The following is an 18,778-nucleotide window of genomic DNA, read 5'->3' on the forward strand; positions in this document are numbered from 1 at the left end:
CAATTCGTTCCACTGTCTGGAAATTAACATCTTACCCCCCACATCTCAGTGGAAAAATGTCTTAAATGCCAGGCTGTAGGACATTTAAAAGGGAAGGGTGCTCTCACTCTCTCCCGTTCAATAATGAAAGAACCTTATGTATACAGGGAATGCACACAAGAAACAATAACACAGCCAACTACCAGAACACTTTCTTGGGAAGGGAAGAAATCAGGTTCAGTTTCTGTTATATTTAATACTAAGTAGTCCTTGGATCAAGCTTTTCAAGCAACACAGACAGAGGAGCAAACAGCCTACGGATTTTGATTGCTGGGGGCTTACTAGCCTGTCCTGAAAAAGAGCTTTAGATGCCACCAGATTGAGGAAGCAGCTGTGTTGAGGTATTAAGAATTTTAACTTGTATCTAAAGAATTTGGAATACGAAATACTCTATGGACTGAGATATCAGTCTTGCTGAACAGCTGTCCATTAGTGAAACGTCAATGTTGGTAGTTCCCTACGTGCCCCAGGTTCTGTGTGATTAACTACATCAAAACTGTGAGAAAATCAGAAATAACCACCATATGGTTATAGAAGAAAAAAATACAACAGACAAATATTTAACAAAGTTAAACAGCTTCAAATTAAAAGATTCCTTTAAGCAATTTTTCAAAGTATCAAAAAGATTAAAAGAATTAAGCTTTCAAAAGCATAGTATTTAAGCCTTTAAAAGAGAGCACAAAGACTTCTTATAGTGGGAAAGTTTTGTTGCTTTTCAAAACATTTTCCATAAACTAATTGCAGAACACTTTAAATAATTGTCTTGTTAAATAATTTGTCTTGTGGGAGTAAAGAGACAGATGAGATACAAAGAAATAAAGAAGGAAAAGTAGATACCTACACAACAGATAGAATGAAGTTTTTTACAAAACCGGCATGTTTTGGTCTATACATAAATGGCAGAAAAAAGAAACAGAGAAGGCATGTGATTGAGAGAGGCTTGTTAAATAGCTGGGGTGACCTACTGAATTTCCTCTTACGCCTGATGTTTCCAAAACCACTGAGATTACAGTTCAAGGAACAGGAGAATGAGGTAAATGATGGAAGTAGTGATGAGGGAGGCAAACAATGCTTGAAAAGGTGGTTACCTATTAACTTGAACTGTATCTATGTAAATACAGGCAGTGAAAATAACAGAGAAAAACAGAATTAAAAATAAATGAAATAACTCTTTCAGTCCCGTGCAGTATACCTAAGCATGTTTTGTAATATACACAGCTCCAAGGGAACAACTTCCTACAGAGGCATGTTAAACATTAAAATTGTATCTGTTTATCACAGCATCGTCACCACAACTATTAGCGTAGCACATCTACATGCTTGCCCAGCTTCTAATGATAATGAACAATGTTGTAGTCAGCATAGCACAGGAATGCTTCCCACTGGTGGGTTAAACTGAATCTTCAGTAACTAGTGCATAAATACACTGGCTGTTGGAGAAATCATAAAAGCTAAGTAAAAGAGGTTTAAGGTTCTGAATCTCAACCAGCAATTACTTCTACAGGGTGCTACTGTCTGTTTTTTGCCATCTATCCTGCCAAAAAGCTGAGGGATCTACAAACCTATTTTGTGTAAGAGTTTGAATTATTTTTTCATTGCTGCAACTACAGACTGGACAAAAGCACTTTTAACAACTTGTCTGTTTGAACACAAACAGTTCGCACCTTGTTAAAATAGTGATTGAATATTGGTAGAATCTGACATGTCCATTTAAGCACAGTTTTCCTTCTTTATTGTCATTTCTCTCTACTATGGAAACAAGCATTAAACTTTTTTGTCATAATACAACAGATTAATACATAATAAAACAATAATAAAACAGATATTAAATAATATTCTGTAACTGATGGTGAGAATAATAGCATTTGGCATGTTATTAAAAGTGATGTAAAACAATCTGCATTAAGAATACTAGTTACGTTACTCTGACTCATTAATCACACAATTCATTGACAATATTTTTCCCTCCTCCTCTTCGCTTTCTGACCTTTTCAAGATAGATCCACTAAGATTAAACCCAAATTTTAAAATGTGTTTGTATTTGACAAAAAAATAGCACTCAACAGTTTGGGGTTTTTTAACCTGTGAGTCACCCTGAACAAACGTTGACTACCCTTCCTTTCAAAATTCCATGGGTGTGATAAAATAGGACAGGTAGATAGGAGAGAGAAAACACACCTAAACAACCACTTTTCAGACAGAAATAGAATTTCTGACTTTCACTACTGCATTATTTTCAGGTTGCCATAAGACTTCACTGTTCATGTTTATACCACAGGATTTTAGAGGCTTTTAGAAGTGTTAAAGAAAAGTACTGTAACTCTTTTTTTTTTTTACAGATGATTGAAGGGGCAAAATAAAAAGCTGCAAACTAAAAATATTGAAAAAGAACCTTCCCATTGAGGCTACAAAAAGTCTGGATACTTTACCTAACCCTCTTGTAGCCTGACTACAAGAAATCTTAGCACTAAAGGCTCTCGGCATATCTTGACAACTGTGCATTGTTTTCTAAATTAGATGTTCACAGAGACACCTATAATAAGTAACTGAACCTAACTGAATGAACTTGGGCTAGGGCTTTGCAAGAACCCTTTAACATTGCCCCTTGAGGAGCTCCTAATTTAAACCATATTAATTTTCAGCACATCAATCTTCAGCCTGTCCCTGTTTGGCATTTTAAAGTAAGAGTGGGTTTAAATGATGCTGAATTGGTGCGTAAATACCTTCAAATGATGTCATGGCTGATATAGTACTGAATATTGGTTTTGGTATGTATATATTAGCAATTACATTCTGTTCAGTACTGCTATAGCTACTGTCCCTGATTAAAACTGAAGCTGGCATTAGATAATGCTTCTAATCCAGAAAAGGGATGGTAATGCTTGACAATATTGCTATTCTGAGTGGTCGTTTAAAACAGGAAACAATAGACATTGTTTTAAAGCTGGGAAGATAAGGAGGTATAAAACTAGGAGAAGGAAAAGATCTTAGAAGTTCAGGAAAACTTGCGTCATTTTAGGTCTGAGTAATTGACACTTCCCTGTATTCATCTGACACCTAGTCACAATGAACCACAGATGAAGATGGCCCATTGTCTCACTTAAAATTTTCTTGATTGCATTCATCTGCCTGATCCTGTTCCCAACACAATTTATTGCATAGTGTCTATCAAATCCACCAGACTGAGGAGCGGGTTTTACATTCCCTTCATCTAAGTAGAAGCCCGATGGTATCAACACAGGAGTATTACGTATTCTCCTATAGAGTCTGAGCGTAGTTTTGCTGGTGCTTTGGTCACCCATCTTTTGAAGGTATTTTCTGCATTCATTCTTAATAACTCTAAGAACTATGAAGACTGACCAGTGCATTGACCTATCCTGATATTTTTCAGGGACAAAGTAGAAATTCAACAAAGGACTGTTGTGTGTAACAATTTTTGTAAGCAGCTTGGTAAAAAATGTGATTTTTTCTAACTAGCTCCAAATATGTTAAGAAATACCAGTTCAGTTCAACTGAAAAGGCATCAGATAAATTCTTCAGTCAACCACTCTTTCTTCTGCAGTACATGTGGAGCTAATAGCCTCCAGGTCAAGCCATAAGTCTACAGACTAATTGAGAACGAGAGAGCACACGAGAGACAAACAGAATCCCAGAAAGATTAATATTTCCCTTCATACGTATGTGTGGCTGGTAAACTTACCATTTTCAGCTCACAACTAAGACTATTTTTTTTCCTTTTAAATACTGATCGACTTACTGTTAATTGTTGTATCAATAACAACAGAAGGCAGAAAGCCCTTGGAAGGCACTGCTATTATCTGTAGCTACACTGCCTTTATTCTCAGCCCTGTTCTATTTCTTTCTGACCCCCCAGCACCAAGGGCTCCAGTGAGTTGCTGGAATGGGTTTGAGAGAAGATGCTCTTCCTCCCCTCTTCTCCCACTTCCTCTCTTCCCCAGCTGACTCACATACTGAGCATACTGAAAGAAACAGAGAGAGGGGAAGCAAAACCTGTTGAGAAGGGAAAAGAGCATTTCCCTTAAAACAATGCAAAAGGACAGTTCCTCAGCAGAGGAGGAGCACAGGCCTTTTCTCTGTGGCACATCATGTCCACCTACATTTTCAGCACTCAATCCAGTGTTCAGTTCAAATCAGCACAAACCTGCAATTCAGCGTGAAATCCCCTTGGAAAAGTTTCCTCTCCTGCAGATGAGATCAGAAAGGGCAGAGAAACTCTACTTCCTACACACCCACCTCCTGTGAAACCCCTGTGATTACTCCTCATCTCACCTCACCTGCCACTCCTGCTTCTTCACACAATCCCTACCACTGACAGTCACTGCAAATAACAAGGGCAAAATCATTAATACTGGCCTTGAACACTGCAGCAGTAAAATTAAAATTTTGTCCTCTCAGTTTGGAAATTTTGAAGCAGCTCTGTCAGAAACAAACCACATCCAAATCACATCTACATTTCCTACCAGCTTGAAGGAGCGCTGTAATATTTAGCTGCTATGTGCTAAACAGAAAAAATCTAAGTAAATATTACATTAAACAGAAAAAGTAAACCACTTCTGTGAGCCTAACTTTCATCCTGCAATACTTCAAAGGGACTGTTATATCTACAAAAAATTATCTGCAAAACTACTTTTAAAAGGTTAAAACAATACACTTAATTTTCTAGTGAGTGGTGTCTTGCCTCTTGCTGCTGACAAACAGATATCCTGTGGAGGAAGTAGCTAATCACTGCCTCCTTGGAAAATGTTTACAAAGGGACGTTTGGGATGATGTTATCTACATCCTGTTTAAGTAGCTGTTTTGTTGTTTTAAATGAGATGGTGAACTGAAAAGAAGCATTCTTAGTAGCATTGTTACACTTTTCCTTTCTGTATCTTGAGTCTCACTGTTTCTGGACAGTAGCTATGCTATTTCAAGGGTACCAGCTGTTTTTCACCTTATCTATCCATACTTTACACACATGCATTTTAAGAAACAAGGTGTTGCAGCATGGTTGGGGTTTTGGGGAGAGTGGGAGGAGGAAGGGAAGGAGATTAATTTTTGTGCATTTTTTTAAAAAATCCATTGGTAATTTGTATGTACACATAAACATCCTGATGACCTGCATCAAAACTGATCAAGTATGTCAACTCTTTTCTTTCTTCTTCCTCTTCTGTTCTGGATCCTCCTCTTTTTTCTTCTTTTTCTTCTTGTGGTTGGATTCTGAGCGGGTTTCTGGGGGTATGGGATCCTCGGCGTGGCTCTGTTTGTGCTTGTTCTTCTTGGACCATAAAGGAAAAAAACCTATTTCACTATGGACTACTGGGGGTAAATAGAAGTTATGGTGACAATGCCCTTGAACTCAGTTATGGTAAGTAAAAGTTTTTATCTTTCCATGATTCCAGAATTAAATGTGGCTTTTGTTTTACAGATACAGAACACAGATTTCAGTTAGCAATACCATTACCTTTCACTGCATATTGCAATATCATAATAGACCCACTGTGTGGTACTTCTGAAACTGCTGGACATTAGTGCAAGGTAGGCAGATGATGCTTATAGGCAGATGACCAGTGCTTACTGTATTTCAGCATTCACCTAAAAAGGAAAACATCAAAATCTTTAATCAATAGAAAGGCTGAGGTATTGTAGGACTGAGCCTTGAAGCCACACAAATCAGTGTACTATACTTAGAAGAATGCCACCAGCTAGTAATATTTTCTGACTTACCAGACTTGATATTTTCATATACTATCAAGATATATGTTCATTGCTTTTCTTACCAGAACAATTAATTTTATTCTACTGTTATTTAAAGTCTTCCAGATTAAACCCAACAAAAATCTAACAGTTTCTGTTACCCATAGCTGACAGTGCAAGACTGTTGCCAAGCAGCAGCTTGCAAATTATCTGTACAAACAACTAATGATAAACTTAGACATAGTACTTAAAGTAAATTTTGGACTCTCTGATGACTTTAGGGAGTCCCTTAGGGACTCCAGGGTGAAAATAGAAGGAGAAATTATGTTATTAGTAACTATGAAATACCTAATTTTTCCCAGACTGGCTCACTTCATCTTGTAAGATTTGTCTGAAAAGAAAAGAGGAATTTGACCATTTTCGGGGGATTTGTCTCTGCTCAGAATCCCAATCGTGAAACTCAGGCACTGGTGCACTGTATGCACTGCCTGATGCTTATATCCATCTATCAGTGTCAGATTTCCTGGACCAAATGTGAAACTTCTAATTTGGGTTGTAAAATCATGCACTCATGTATACTGTGCATCATTGGAATATATGAGCACTTTCACAAGCATAAATGCAATTATTTCAGAGCATTACTAAGCAATTGGATAAATTCTCACCAACACAGCTGTAAGTCAAGAAAAGACTTTATCAATCAACTTTGTGAAATACAGTGAGATTGTTTTTCCAATTTAGAAAGGGAGAGCAGACATACAAGGCAAAGGCCACAGAAGTTGTAGTATTCAAAATGAGACAATGAAGACCTTTTTTCCAAAATACTGATCAGCATTACTTACTACTTTGCATGACCAAAGCACATATTTTTATTTAGTTTTCATTAGTGGATGCTCTGATTTCTGCAATTTCTTCAGGTAAAAGAATGCCCACTAAGCACTAAAACCCAAGGAATACAGTCAATAGTAGAAAGCTCTTTTCAGCATCATTACTTGAAGGGCAAGGAACTCTAGGAGAGTCTATAGAAGATGTACAAGCAGTCTGCAGTTATCTCAGCCATCAGACCACAATCTTACTTCTACAGTGCACTTACTTTAATGACTACAAGCCATCTACCATCTGTAACCAAAGCAGTTGGAAATGACGACTCCCATCAGTATGCCTCCTTATTTGCCCCTACTACATATCCATACTATGATCTGAATGGAAGCAGAGGTGCTATGAAAGAAATTGTATCTTGTTTTATACTTGAAGGCAATCCATACACACAATGAGACATGAATGCCCTAATTTTGGACTAACAATTCTTCAAGGGGCATCTCTACACGGTAACACTGTCATAACTGCAATGGCTTAAAGACACTGTCAAGACAAGATCTGTAGGTAGAGATAATGCCTTTTATTAGACCAACTACTATAATATAGGTAAAAGTACACAGATTTCCTGATGTTGCTATTTTTTAAGTTCACTAAAGATTTCAACATAATTTCCTACAAAATTCTTGCATTCAGTTTGGGACATTGAGATCTGGATAGGTGGACAACTAGATACCCATCTAGTAAAAAGCTGCTTGAATGCTTAGGCTCAGTAGCGCAGGGGTCTGTCATGGGACCTGCCCATTTTAACAGTTCCCAACAGTCTGGGGGAGGCGATGCAGTGTGCTCTCCTCAAGCTGCACCCAGCCTCAAACTGGGACAACAATTCAGTACACTTGAGAGCAGGCCTGCCATCCAGAGGGACCTAGACAGGCTGCAGTAATGGGCTGACAGGAACTTCCATGAAATTCATCAAGGACAAATACACAGTCCTGCACCGGGGAAGGAAGAGACCCTTGTACCAATGTAGTCTGGGGACTGACCAACTGGGGAGCAGCGCTGCGGAGAAGGATGTGGACGTCTTGCAAGGCAGCAAGCAGCCATGAGCCAGCAGCACGCCCTGGCAGCAGAGAAGGCCACCAGCACCCTGGGTTGTATTTACAGGCACAGATCCAGCAGATCGAGCGAAATTATTTTACCACCTTGAGTCAGCACTTCAGACTGAGTCCAGTTCTGTGCTTCCCAGTACAAGAACAACATTGACAAACTGGAGTGAGTTCACCAGAGGGCCACTGAGATTGTTGCAGGCTGGAGCACCTCCCCTGTGAGGAGATACTGAGGGAACTGGGCCTTTTCACCCTGGAGAAGAGATGGTCTCAGCAGGGGTGTAATAGCAGGCTGACTGTACTTCTGAGAAGGTCATTGAGAAGGAGCCAGGTTCTTCACAGCAGCGTATGACAGGAGTACGAGAGACAATAAACTGAAACAAGAGAAGATACTGATTGGATATAAGGAAATATATTTTTTTATCCACGACAGCAGTCAAACATTGCAACAGGTTGCTCAGAGAAGCTGTGCAGTCTTCAGACTTGAAGGCTTTCAAGATCCGACTGGATAAAGACCTGAGCAACCAGGTCTAGTCCCACAGCTGGCCATGCTTTAAGCAGGAGCCTGGACCAGAGGTCCCTTCCAAACTCGATCATTTTTTGATTCTGTGATTCTCTGCAGAAACCTTCTTCAAGTCTACTCAAAACCTTGTCTTTTTCTAACTGCCAGTTGGTCTGATAAAAGATACTGCCTTTACCTACAAACTATGTTTTGCCTATAATTTCCAAGACTAAAAACCACAGATGTTCCATCAAGTGGCAGCACATTTACACCTACATGGTTCGTTACTAGGACTGGACTCATTCAACCCATCCCACAGACCTTTGGCATTTGAACTGACAAAATGACTCAGTAGCTGTAATGCTCTGCCTGAGTGTTCACTGAGAGCGGTGGGGAACCCATGGCTGGCAAATAACCTAAGAAATGCTCTGGCAAAATCTAAAACCAGTGAGACTGGGGTACTCCATGCTCTACTCTAGGTTTTGACAATTTTCCTGAGCTTTTCCTTTTCCTCTTTCATGAATTCTAGTCTTGTTTCTTTTCTACCTTTATAAGCTCAAGGCTGACAGACATTAAAAGGTTTAACAGAAACAGCCTTTATAGAAGAAATGTTAGTATAGAGGTAGATTGGATAGGTAGACCTGTTAGCAGCATAGCTACTACGTAAGATGTCTTGCACATAACGTACATAACCTATGATCCTTAAATGTTAAGGAGGCAGTTGGTGCTGGGTGCTCTCAATTCTTTCTGTTCTTGCAGAAAAGCTGGAGTCTCAGAGGTACCTTACTGACAACCCAAAGCACTCAAGATTAGTTGAGTCTTCTTCAACCTGACTTGAAGATCATGTTTAAAAAGAGATTTACCTAATTTACTATCCACTCTCTCAATCTTACAGTCTTACACTTTCACATCTCATTCTGTAATCATGAGTATGAGTTTTATTGCTTCCCACCTACAAATGAAAGCTGTAGTTGTCCAAAAAATCACCTTACAACATGCACACTGAAGGAAGATACTTGTGATAAAGTCACAAAAACTAAGACAGTTATAGGTCACATTGCTTCAGAAAGTAGAACATTCCATTGCTGGGCACTATGGCAAAGGTATGTCAAGAGAAAAACTGCAAGAGCATTACTGTGATCTGATAAGTTTGATGGGGTTATCAGACCAAAACCTTCATTATCACTACAACTTCCTAAAGATAGAAATATTTCATAGATTAGTGAAAGCACCCAAAGCCTATGATCAAAAATTTATGACCCAGGCTTGGAACAAGACAACAGAAATGCTCTACTAGCTGTAATAGAAATTAACACACCAACAAAAACTGTTCTAATAGTTACAGACTTTAAATAGAACAGGGAAGTACATCTAGATGATGTCTTAAATAGGGCTGCTGTTCCTACTAGCTGATCCGACAGGATAACCTTTGGAATGTCACAGCTCAGATGAAAGAAGTTTTTTCATATGCAGTGGCTAGCAGGCCCTCACTGATGTCCACTTGTTAAACCAAATGATTTGGATTACTACCTAGTTTGCTATAACGTAAGTTCACTTTTCATACGTGACTCTTCATAGCTTTTAATTTGCTTTCTTCTTTCCAATTCTGTTAGCAAGCTTTTCTCCTTTTCTGAATCGCTTCCTACACTAGATTGTCTTGCTTGCCTTTCTAATGTTGTCTGCTGACCCCACCATGTAAGTGCCAAAGAAACTTCTCATTCATGATTCCACAAGGACACCAAAAAGTTTTCAGAATCAGGCTGTGATTTTACATAATCTATGTAAAATAGATCTAAGTGAAAGCTACTGGAATAATGTGTGGTCTTACACTCTTGCCATTGTTTGATTGTGGCAGCAGTTGAGATTATATGATTGGGTGGTGAAATAAATAATTAAAACTGTATGGCAGAACATGTATAATTTTTAGTTGGGTGGAGTCTTTTGCCTTGATTAATCTTTGTATGCAATTCACTCTGTGGTTGTACAAGCTCCTCTAGTTGGCCCATTGTAAGGGGCACGAATATGGACCCAGGAAAGATGGCAAATTACATGAACTTAAAGTAGATACAAAAGCACAGAAATTATTTTCACTCTCTTCAAGGCCAAGCTACATTTGTGGACTTGCACTAATTTGTAGGGAGAAAGGCATATCCTGAAGTACAACAGAACTTCACAGATCCGGCTTGCACTGAGGCAGCTGGTGTCTTCACTTGGTTCCTATAGTAAAATCTAATTTATAAGTTACTATTGTTGCAAGATCTTCCAGGAATCTGAGCACAGCAGTATAAAAACATCTGGCTGGTCATGTTCCCTCAAGAGCAATATGGCCCATCCTCGCCTTCATCATCTTGCAACTTTGATAGCGTGGCTCCTTTGAATCATAAGTTATATTTTAAAGTAATCATCTACTGACTGAAGCTCTGAGAACAGTAGAAATATCTTGCCTTTCCACAGAGCAAATCTCTGATCCTCTGTGGACACAAAACAGGCATGAATCTACTTTGCAGTAGGAGACCATTTCATCTGAAGAATATCACATTCAAGGATCAGTATGTCAGATTGCTGTGTAGGCATGTAAGTTTTTTTATGAGACTGCGTACTGTAAGATTTACATACGGATTACCTTCTGACCACAAAGTTAAGAGAGTATTCTTCCTGGCAACCCTTGAGTTATTTGTGTTTATATGTATGCACATGAACTTCTCAAGGAAAATGTGTTAAAGAAAAAGCAAAGATAGCTGGGATGAACTTCTCTGAAGTAGAATTCAGCCAGGAGACTGGCTTAACATAATAGCTACAGATCAATATCACAGACCGTGTGACCTGTGGTCTTGGATACATATTAATGTATTTGTGTATCTGTGACCTTCAAGCTCTATGCTAGGAATGAGCTTTAAACTTACTCATAAGAATGTGACCTGCTGAATCACCAATGTGATTTCCAGAAGTATGTGGGGTTTTTCCTTTTACCTGGAGGTCTTTGGCAAAGCAAAAGCCAGGTCTGAACAGCTCCTGTTGTGATAATGGTAGTTTCCACTGCCTTGGAGAAACTGCCAGTGAGCCGTGTCTGTCCTTGGATCATTTTGGAGACCTGAAGAGAAACGTGCCCTGGCGCTTGGCAGAGAATTACTCAGAGTACCTGAACGTTACCAGCTAGTCTTAATATCAAAAAAGCAGTTTATCAAAACTGCCTGGATCTTGGTGTGGGGCACAATGGCTTTATGATGCCGAAGTAATTTTTAAGAACATAAACTGAGCTCTCAAAACAAGCTGTTGACACCGCAGCAGCGGCGCCCCGTGACGCACCGCTCTTCTCCTGGCCCCTTGAGCGTACCTCTCCACAAAGGGCCGTTTGGTTAAACTGAAAGTTGCAGGATGTGGGGTGAGTTTGCCCTTTCAGATTTTCTGCCTGGTCACTTCTCCGGAGCGGAGGAGCTGCCAGCTCTCTGAGACTCCTAATTATGATACCGGGACCATGAAACGGCGCGGTCCGCATGCCTTGCCCCGCGATCAACCCGGAGGGACAACGTAAGGTGCCCAATAAGGCCAGAGGCTTTCAAACAACACCCGTCGGTGCGACCGCCCCGACTCTGTGCCCCGGCCCAACCCGGCGCGGACGCTGCGGTGCCCGGGCCCCGCGCCGCCCCTCGTGCCCCGCGCCGCCCCTCGTGCCCCGCGCCGCAGCCGCCGGCAGGTACGGTGGGAGGGGCCGCGCCCGCCCCCCCGCGCCGGCCGTTGGCCAGCCGGCCAGTCAGCGCGCGCGTGGGGCCACCCCACCGGCAGTCACATCGTCACCCCGGAGGGGGACACACAGGTGTCCGGCAGCGGCCGGTGCCGTTACAGGCCAGCGCGGCCGCGGCTCTGCTGCGCACGTACCCCCGCCCCGCCCCGGCACAGCCTTCCCAGGTGCCCTCGCAGCGGCCGTCCCTGGCCAGCGGGGCCGAGCCCCGGCGGCGTAGCGAGCCCCGGCGGCGTGCCGAGCCCCGCAGCGCAGCCCGCCGCGGGGGGCCTGCCCGGAGGGGAGGGCCGGCCCTGTGGCGCTGCAGTTGTGCCGTGAAAAAAAAAAGTTTCGGCGGCTTTGGAGCCCGGCGGCGCGCGCGGGAGAGCGCGTGTCGGTACCTGGTAAATCCGGTGGCTTCAGAGAAGAGCAGCCCAGCTGCTCAGAACTTCCTTCTGCCGATAAGATCTTCGCCTGCGCTCGTCACGGGTGGCGGCTGCCGCTGCCCCACTTGAGCAGGTTTCAGGCTCCTCCCGAGGCGAGACGGGGAGCGGGAGCGCGGCCAGGCGGGAGGAGGCGATGCGCGGGGCCGCGCCGCTCCCCCTGCCTCCCCCGCCCCGCGCAGCCCCGCTCCCTGCGCTGCTGGCGGAGCCGGCCGGGCGGCGGAGCCGCTGCGGGCGCCGACATGGGAACTCTAGGGAAACGGAGAGAGGACCGGTGAGTCCGCCGTTGCCGTCGTGTTCTCCCGCCGCGGCGGGCCGGGGCTCAGCCGCGGGGCAGGCTGCGGTGGGTCGCACGGCGCCGCGCCCGAGAGCGTGAGGCGCGCCCCCGGGGCGCTGGGGCTGGCGAGGGCTCCCGGGGGGCGCGGGGGCGGCAGTGCGGGCGGACGGGCTCCGCGGGGGCCGGCCGAGGCCCTCCCGGTGGGAAAGAACTGGGCCCAGGAGCGCGGGGCGGGGGGCGCAGGGGGTAGGATTTCGTGTCACCCTGGGGAGCGGAGGTGGGCGCCGGGCCGGCCCGCACGGGCTGGGAAGAGCCCCGCGTTACGGCCCGGGGGGGAGCGGCCCGGCCCCTGCCGGGCTCCGGTTACCCGCGGCAGCGGGGTGCCGGGGGGGCGCCGGGCCGGGGCGCCAGCCTGGCCCCCCCGCTGGGGTTGTCGGCTCGCGTTGGTTCGCGGTTGCTTCCCCGCGGGCCCGCAGCGTGCCTGGCAGCGTGGGGTGCGCGTCCCCCTCGCCGCCGCCCCGGCACAGCTTCAGTCCGATTTTCGCCTCAAGTAGCTGCTGCAGCGGGCTTGGTTCGAAGAACAGTTTCAGACGTGGCGGCGGCGGCGCGTTGCCTCTCCAGCGTTGCCTAGTCGGCCACAGTGTTACTGTAGACTTTTTTTGGGGTGCGGACACTGAAGGTTCTCTATGCTCGGTTATGAAGACCAAAAACGTCTTCTGCCGTAACTTCTACTTAGTTGCTACTGCATTGTTTCGGCTCCTCAGCCTTGTGCTGGAGGGGCTCTGGCATGAAGTTAGGAGAGGGGTTTAAGCTTGTGGAAAGAAACCCCTGAAAGCTGATCAGGCCCTTGCTCTTTTTGTATGGGAACAGGAAGTCAGATCACAAAGCTGAGAGGGAAATTTAGAGAAAGGGGGAAGGGAAGAAAACATTCTTGGCCTAGCCACTGTCAGCACAGCGGCCGGGGGCTGAGCGGGGGGCTGAGCGGTGGCCGCCCCGGCGGGGTCAGCCCTGCACTCTCCTGACCTGGGAACCGGGGAGGCCTGGGGTCAGCGTGGGAACCGGGGAGGCCTGGGGTCAGCGTTGGGCTGTGAGTGACATCATGTGCAGTTTTGTGGCTATCCCAGCCTTCAAATGAGGCAGATTTAATGTAAGGCTTGACATTCATTGGGATTATGTAGGGTCTAGTCTGTCCTCATAAGGTGTGCATACCTCCAGCTTCATCCAGGAGTGCCCATACGAGGATGTTTGTGTCTTTACTTTCCCACCTGTATGTAATATACACACTGGATACATTTCTATGCCTTTTCTTCCCAGGACTGTCAGTTTATTGATAAAGTCTTGCATGGTGTTCCAAGAAAAGTTGCATGAAAGCTTAAGATAGTACCTTAAAGATGCTGGAGTCACTTCTTTAGGAAGACTGTGGAGTGTAAATTGTCCCTGAAATAAACCCAAGTTTTATGGATACAGGAGTGGTTGTTGCCCTTTTGTGAACTGTGTGGTTATACTCTCAAGTCAGAGTCTGAAGAGATCATTGTTATTTGTCGGGAGTAATGTTTCAGCACTTCTCATGGATATAATAATGTGCCTGTTTACAATTTTATACAGAATTATGAATTTGTATGAAAACAATGAGCTGCCTTTAATGTTATTTGTAAACAAACATGTTCTTGAAATCTGAGATATTATATGATCAAAACACAAGCCTAAAACTAGATACGTGCTTTATTTGGGGCTCTTTTACCTTTATTATCAAAGACATTAATTTAGTCATGTATGCAATTTTAAAACAACTTAGTAGGAAATAATAGTATAGAACAGATGCATATTAGCCTGTTTTTTAAATTGTGAAATACTCCGCTGTAAGCTTGCACTGATATTTTGTTTACTTAATAGTGTTTTTCCAAATTAAGTTAATAAAGCTAGTCTTGCATTTTTCAGTGTGCATAATATTTGATTATAGTTATATTTTTTTTTTCTCCTTTACTTTTGATGAGCACACAAATGTGTGGTGGTAGATTACTGCTGGTTACTGTTATGTAGTTCGAGGGGGTTTAATGCTTGTGCTGAAATAGTGATGTAAACGTAACTCCCCAAAAAAGAAACGAGGCTTCTGGTAATTTTGACAGATCGTTCAAGGAGCTTTATAACAGTGTGCTCTACAATCCACATTTAGCAGAAAAAAGAGAAGTCACTTCTGAGCAGTCTCTGGTGTACGTATTAAGTGGGAGGGTTATGTCTTTCGGCACCGTAGCTACAAGGAATTAATTGCCTTTTAAATCTCTCCTCCTTTTCCATGCAGCGTAGAATTTGCCACTCGATCTTCTTGTATTTACTTCACTATTGTGCTTTCTTTTAGGCAACCTGCCCAAGCATGCAGCACTGCCCCTCAATCAGCACTTGAGCTGAAGCAGATCAGTCATTGTCCCAGCCTCTCAAATCTTACCCAGGTCACGATGGTGCCATTGGGGCATTTAGCCAAAGGGGCCACTTTGGAAGATCTTCTTGAAACCTGCATTCAGTCTTTTGGTGAGTGTCTGGAGGTTTTTATAATCATACTAATTTATTTCTATCCTGGCTTTGTTTAGGTCACTTACTAGTGAATGACATTGAATTATCAGTGGAGTAGAAAGATGTAACTGAGAATTTTCTGTGCTGTAGGGGACTGCATATTTATAGGTTTGTGGATCTGTTTATGCGTATGTATGTAATACATTCCAAGATATTAGTGTGACTGCTGCTTTTTCTTGAGAGTAAGACAAATGCCAATCATTTATACTATGTGTGGTTTTTGTCATTCCTTCAAGTACTGGTTTGGTAAACTTTAGCAAATAATCATTATATTTTGCATATTGCAGAATATTCATATAATGTGTGTAAACATTGTGTTTATATTAAACATTTTGAAACGAGTAGGGCTATTTTTAAATTAAGTGAAATAACATTAGATTGCTTCTTGCATCATCAGTATAGACTTAAAGTTGCTTCTCTACAAAAGAGAAAGAATCCAAATAAAAATCACAACCGTATACCTTTTTGAGCCTGTCAGTTATCCATTTGTCTTTTTACAATAAGAGCTGTAATATACAGACAAGCATGACCGTTGCCCAAGCCCTACATCCGTAGTTTCCTTTTCCAACTTTTTCTTTAGTAAACATGTTTATTTTTTATATTTTTAAAATACATTGGTACTGAAGGCACTCAAAATGATTCTGAATACTTTGCTTGTAAGTAGTGCATCTGTTTGTTAATGCTGTGTCTTCCAGTGTTATGAGATATTCCCAAAGCTTATGTGGTAAAATCTTAGTTGCAGAGTAGTCCTTAGAAAATAAATGTACTTGAACACCCACTAATAATTAATCTGTATAGTTAAATAGTAACACATAGTGCTGATCTAGTTAACGCAGGAGATACTGTATAAACAGTGGAATCTTTCACATTCACTGGAAATGCTTTATAATCAGAACATGCAGTGAAATGCATGTCTGAGTAAAGTTGATGAAACGTGTCAGTAATGCTTTGTTTCTTTTTGGTTTCTTTTCTCCTTCATTTAATTGTTGTGAAGAACATATCCACTGAACAGCTATAAAGCCCTAATTCCTAAACAAACGGTGATTCATATTTTTATAAGTTTTGGTTCATTGTGAATGAAATAAGACATCTAAAGCATGTGTAAGACCTTCATACAGTTTTAATATTGTGACTGCTTGACCAATATTAATGTGTCCACATTTTCATGAAAAAATTATGGTGATTAATTTCAAGTAGTATAGGTGAAGCCCTGAATGGGGGATTATTGTTGGCTTGATTATTTTAATACTTCATGCATATAACAGCATACACATGTTCTGAATTCCTGGGCATCCATATGTTGTAAGGACTAAGGTGACAATAAAAGCAAGTGTACCTGTCCAGTTCAGCTGTACATGCATGTGAATCTTTGCAAAAGGTTTCATACTTCAGTTAGAAAATACACCATAGTCTGCTAAATAGGGTTTTCTTGAACTTTGACAAGTGGTGCGTAGGTCTAGCAAAGTGTTTATCAGGGAGTTTGAGAAGGGGTGGGGGTAGAGAGAAAAATGGTGGAAAAAGAGTGTAGTTGCTGAATGATTACAAGTAAATTGAGTGACTGAATGTGTTTGTTCCTGTGCGCAGTACTAAAGTAAAGCTATCACCCTGTACTCTAATAGTTCTATTCAGACGGAGGTTATCTCTTCAGTCTCAGATATGCTGACCTATAATATTTTGTATATTATTCTAGGAATTCATTAATGTGATCTGAGCAAGTTTTATTTCAATACTAAAAATACAGAAACCCTCAAGACATAAGCACAGATTTCCTTTGTATATTCTAAGTTTGCTTTCTGGAAAAAAACCCTCTTGATTAATTTGCTGTCTAGAGTTAAGGAGAACAATAGGTAGTAGACAGAGATGATGGTGTGTCACATTTCAGAATAGATACTGTATCATGTTAGTATTAGCAAATAGCAGTTTAATATTATGTATACAATTACAAATACAATTCCTATATAAAGTATGCAGCTGAACTTATGTTCCTGGACTCAATATGTAAGTTTGGAAAAAGCAAATAATGTGTAAGAGAGGCTGCTGTCAACAATGGTGCATAAGGGGAAGTTAGCAGCCTTTTGCCATATATGCAGTTGAATATCACAAGAAGGTATTAAGAATTAATACACACAGCTGTGAAGAACACTAGTGTAAGTTACTTATCCTAATTATGGATAAGGGGGGAAAAAATGAGAAAGGTGGGTATGCAAAGTTAAAGTTGGGGTGAAAAGGCGAAGCTTTGCCACCGTGTTGTAAACTGATTCCAGGATGTTTTGTAGAAAGACAGGTTTTGTCCAGAGAGCCAACTTAATCCAAAACTTACGCAAAGGAGGTGAGGAGCAAAGATTGGATCTTGGCATTAGTGATATTATCTCTGGGTCTACAACAGTGCTGGGCAGAAGGTGATGCTAGAATGTGGGCAGAATAGGGTAAATTACAATGGTGGTGGTGTACTTGCTAATTTAAAAAAGTAAAGAGGTGGGAGGCTTTTCATCTTTCAGGAAAGACCAAAAGCATATTCAGTGTAATTAACTTCAATACCTTCTTTGGGATAATTAGTGTGTGCTCTTTCACCTCTCAAATTTTGTCATCTTTAGCTTGAACTGATGAATGATAGACATATGCTTTAGAGACAGAAACAGTGAGGACCATATGAGGTAGGGTGAAGTCATGTAGGTGATCACTACATTTGAGAGATCAGCATTACATCAGTGTTTATTCAATAACATGATGAGTAGGAGATGCTGAAAGTAGAGGTTTCTTCAAGTCTCATCAAAGGTTGCATCAGAATAAGTAAGATGAATCATCCTGCAAATGAATTGTGAAAAGTAAAGGCAGAAAAGCCAGGTTGTAAGTTAGGGCAAGAGTTCAGGAAAAATAGCATGATAAGAGATTGAAGGCAGGAAGTGACTTAGAAAGGAATATTGATCCTGAGATTAGGAGGTTTGTAGAGACTTGAAACTGGCTGTCATCAGTTTAAAAATAAGAGATGTGGTTGTACAAGACAGTGATTTAAAACATGTTCTATATGACTTGGAAGGTCTCTCAACATTATAAGTAGCTACAAGGTGCTGTTACTGCTACGATCTGGATTGACAAGAAAAGCTGTAGAGCTCAGGTGAATGCATCACACGTGATTGCCTTAGAAAAGAAGGCGGTGTGGTGTATAACTGGAACTCACAGTATCTTTTAGAGATTAAAAAGTGATTGTGTGGAAAGAAAGAAAAGTCATAATAGGGAAGTGGAGGAAAAGAGAAGTCGAAGAAGGGAGGAGAGTGCATGAAGAGGAGGAGCAGGAGGTAGGGTAAGATTATTGAAAAGGCGAGAAAACACAGAGGCTGTAGAAAGGTTAGACTCAGTGAAAGCTCTCCATCAGAGAGGTTAATTCTGGATAGAAAGGTCATAAAGAGAAAATTAAAGGTAGATGTTCAGCTGGCAATAAGATGGCTGAGGCTGTGAGTTCAGGGAAGCAAAGAAAGAATTAATAGATCTTGGCTTGGATATGACAGCTTCAGGAGGGAGATAATTTATTCTGGAGGAAATCTTCATTAGTGACTGTGATTCTGGAGTGGAATTGTAAGTAGAACAGTGACTTTAACCCCCTGCATCCATGTT

The 18,778-nt window shown here is 42.1% G+C and overlaps 1 protein-coding gene and 1 long non-coding RNA gene across 4 annotated transcripts in view; one reads left to right on the plus strand and one right to left on the minus strand.

Annotated features, from left to right (window-relative positions):
* Positions 1–1,744: 1,744 nt before the first annotated feature.
* On the minus strand, positions 1,745–12,419 carry LOC129736440 (uncharacterized). 2 transcript variants are annotated; one of them, XR_008733039.1, is made up of 3 exons: positions 12,280–12,419; positions 7,596–8,032; positions 1,745–5,634 (listed from the first exon to the last, which is right to left on the minus strand). It is a non-coding gene; the product is annotated as an uncharacterized LOC129736440 (long non-coding RNA). The 2 variants fall into 2 exon arrangements; XR_008733038.1 differs by lacking the exon at positions 1,745–5,634 and having other exon boundaries at positions 7,115–8,032.
* Positions 12,420–12,461: 42 nt separating this feature from the next.
* RASGRP1 (RAS guanyl releasing protein 1) overlaps positions 12,462–18,778 on the plus strand; it is a 42,593-nt gene continuing 36,276 nt past the window's right edge. Inside the window, exons 1-2 of one of the 2 annotated variants that reach the window (XM_055715113.1) lie at positions 12,462–12,595; positions 14,955–15,124. In XM_055715113.1, coding sequence (XP_055571088.1) covers positions 12,564–12,595; positions 14,955–15,124 — 202 coding nt within the window. In that variant the 5' untranslated portion in view covers positions 12,462–12,563. Of the gene's footprint in view, positions 12,596–12,905; positions 13,263–14,954; positions 15,125–18,778 lie in introns of those variants that run through there. The other variant, XM_027812480.2, reaches the window with a different exon arrangement.

This window comes from Falco cherrug, chromosome 7 (assembly GCF_023634085.1).
Source record: "Falco cherrug isolate bFalChe1 chromosome 7, bFalChe1.pri, whole genome shotgun sequence".
Taxonomy (NCBI): Eukaryota; Metazoa; Chordata; class Aves; order Falconiformes; family Falconidae; genus Falco; species Falco cherrug.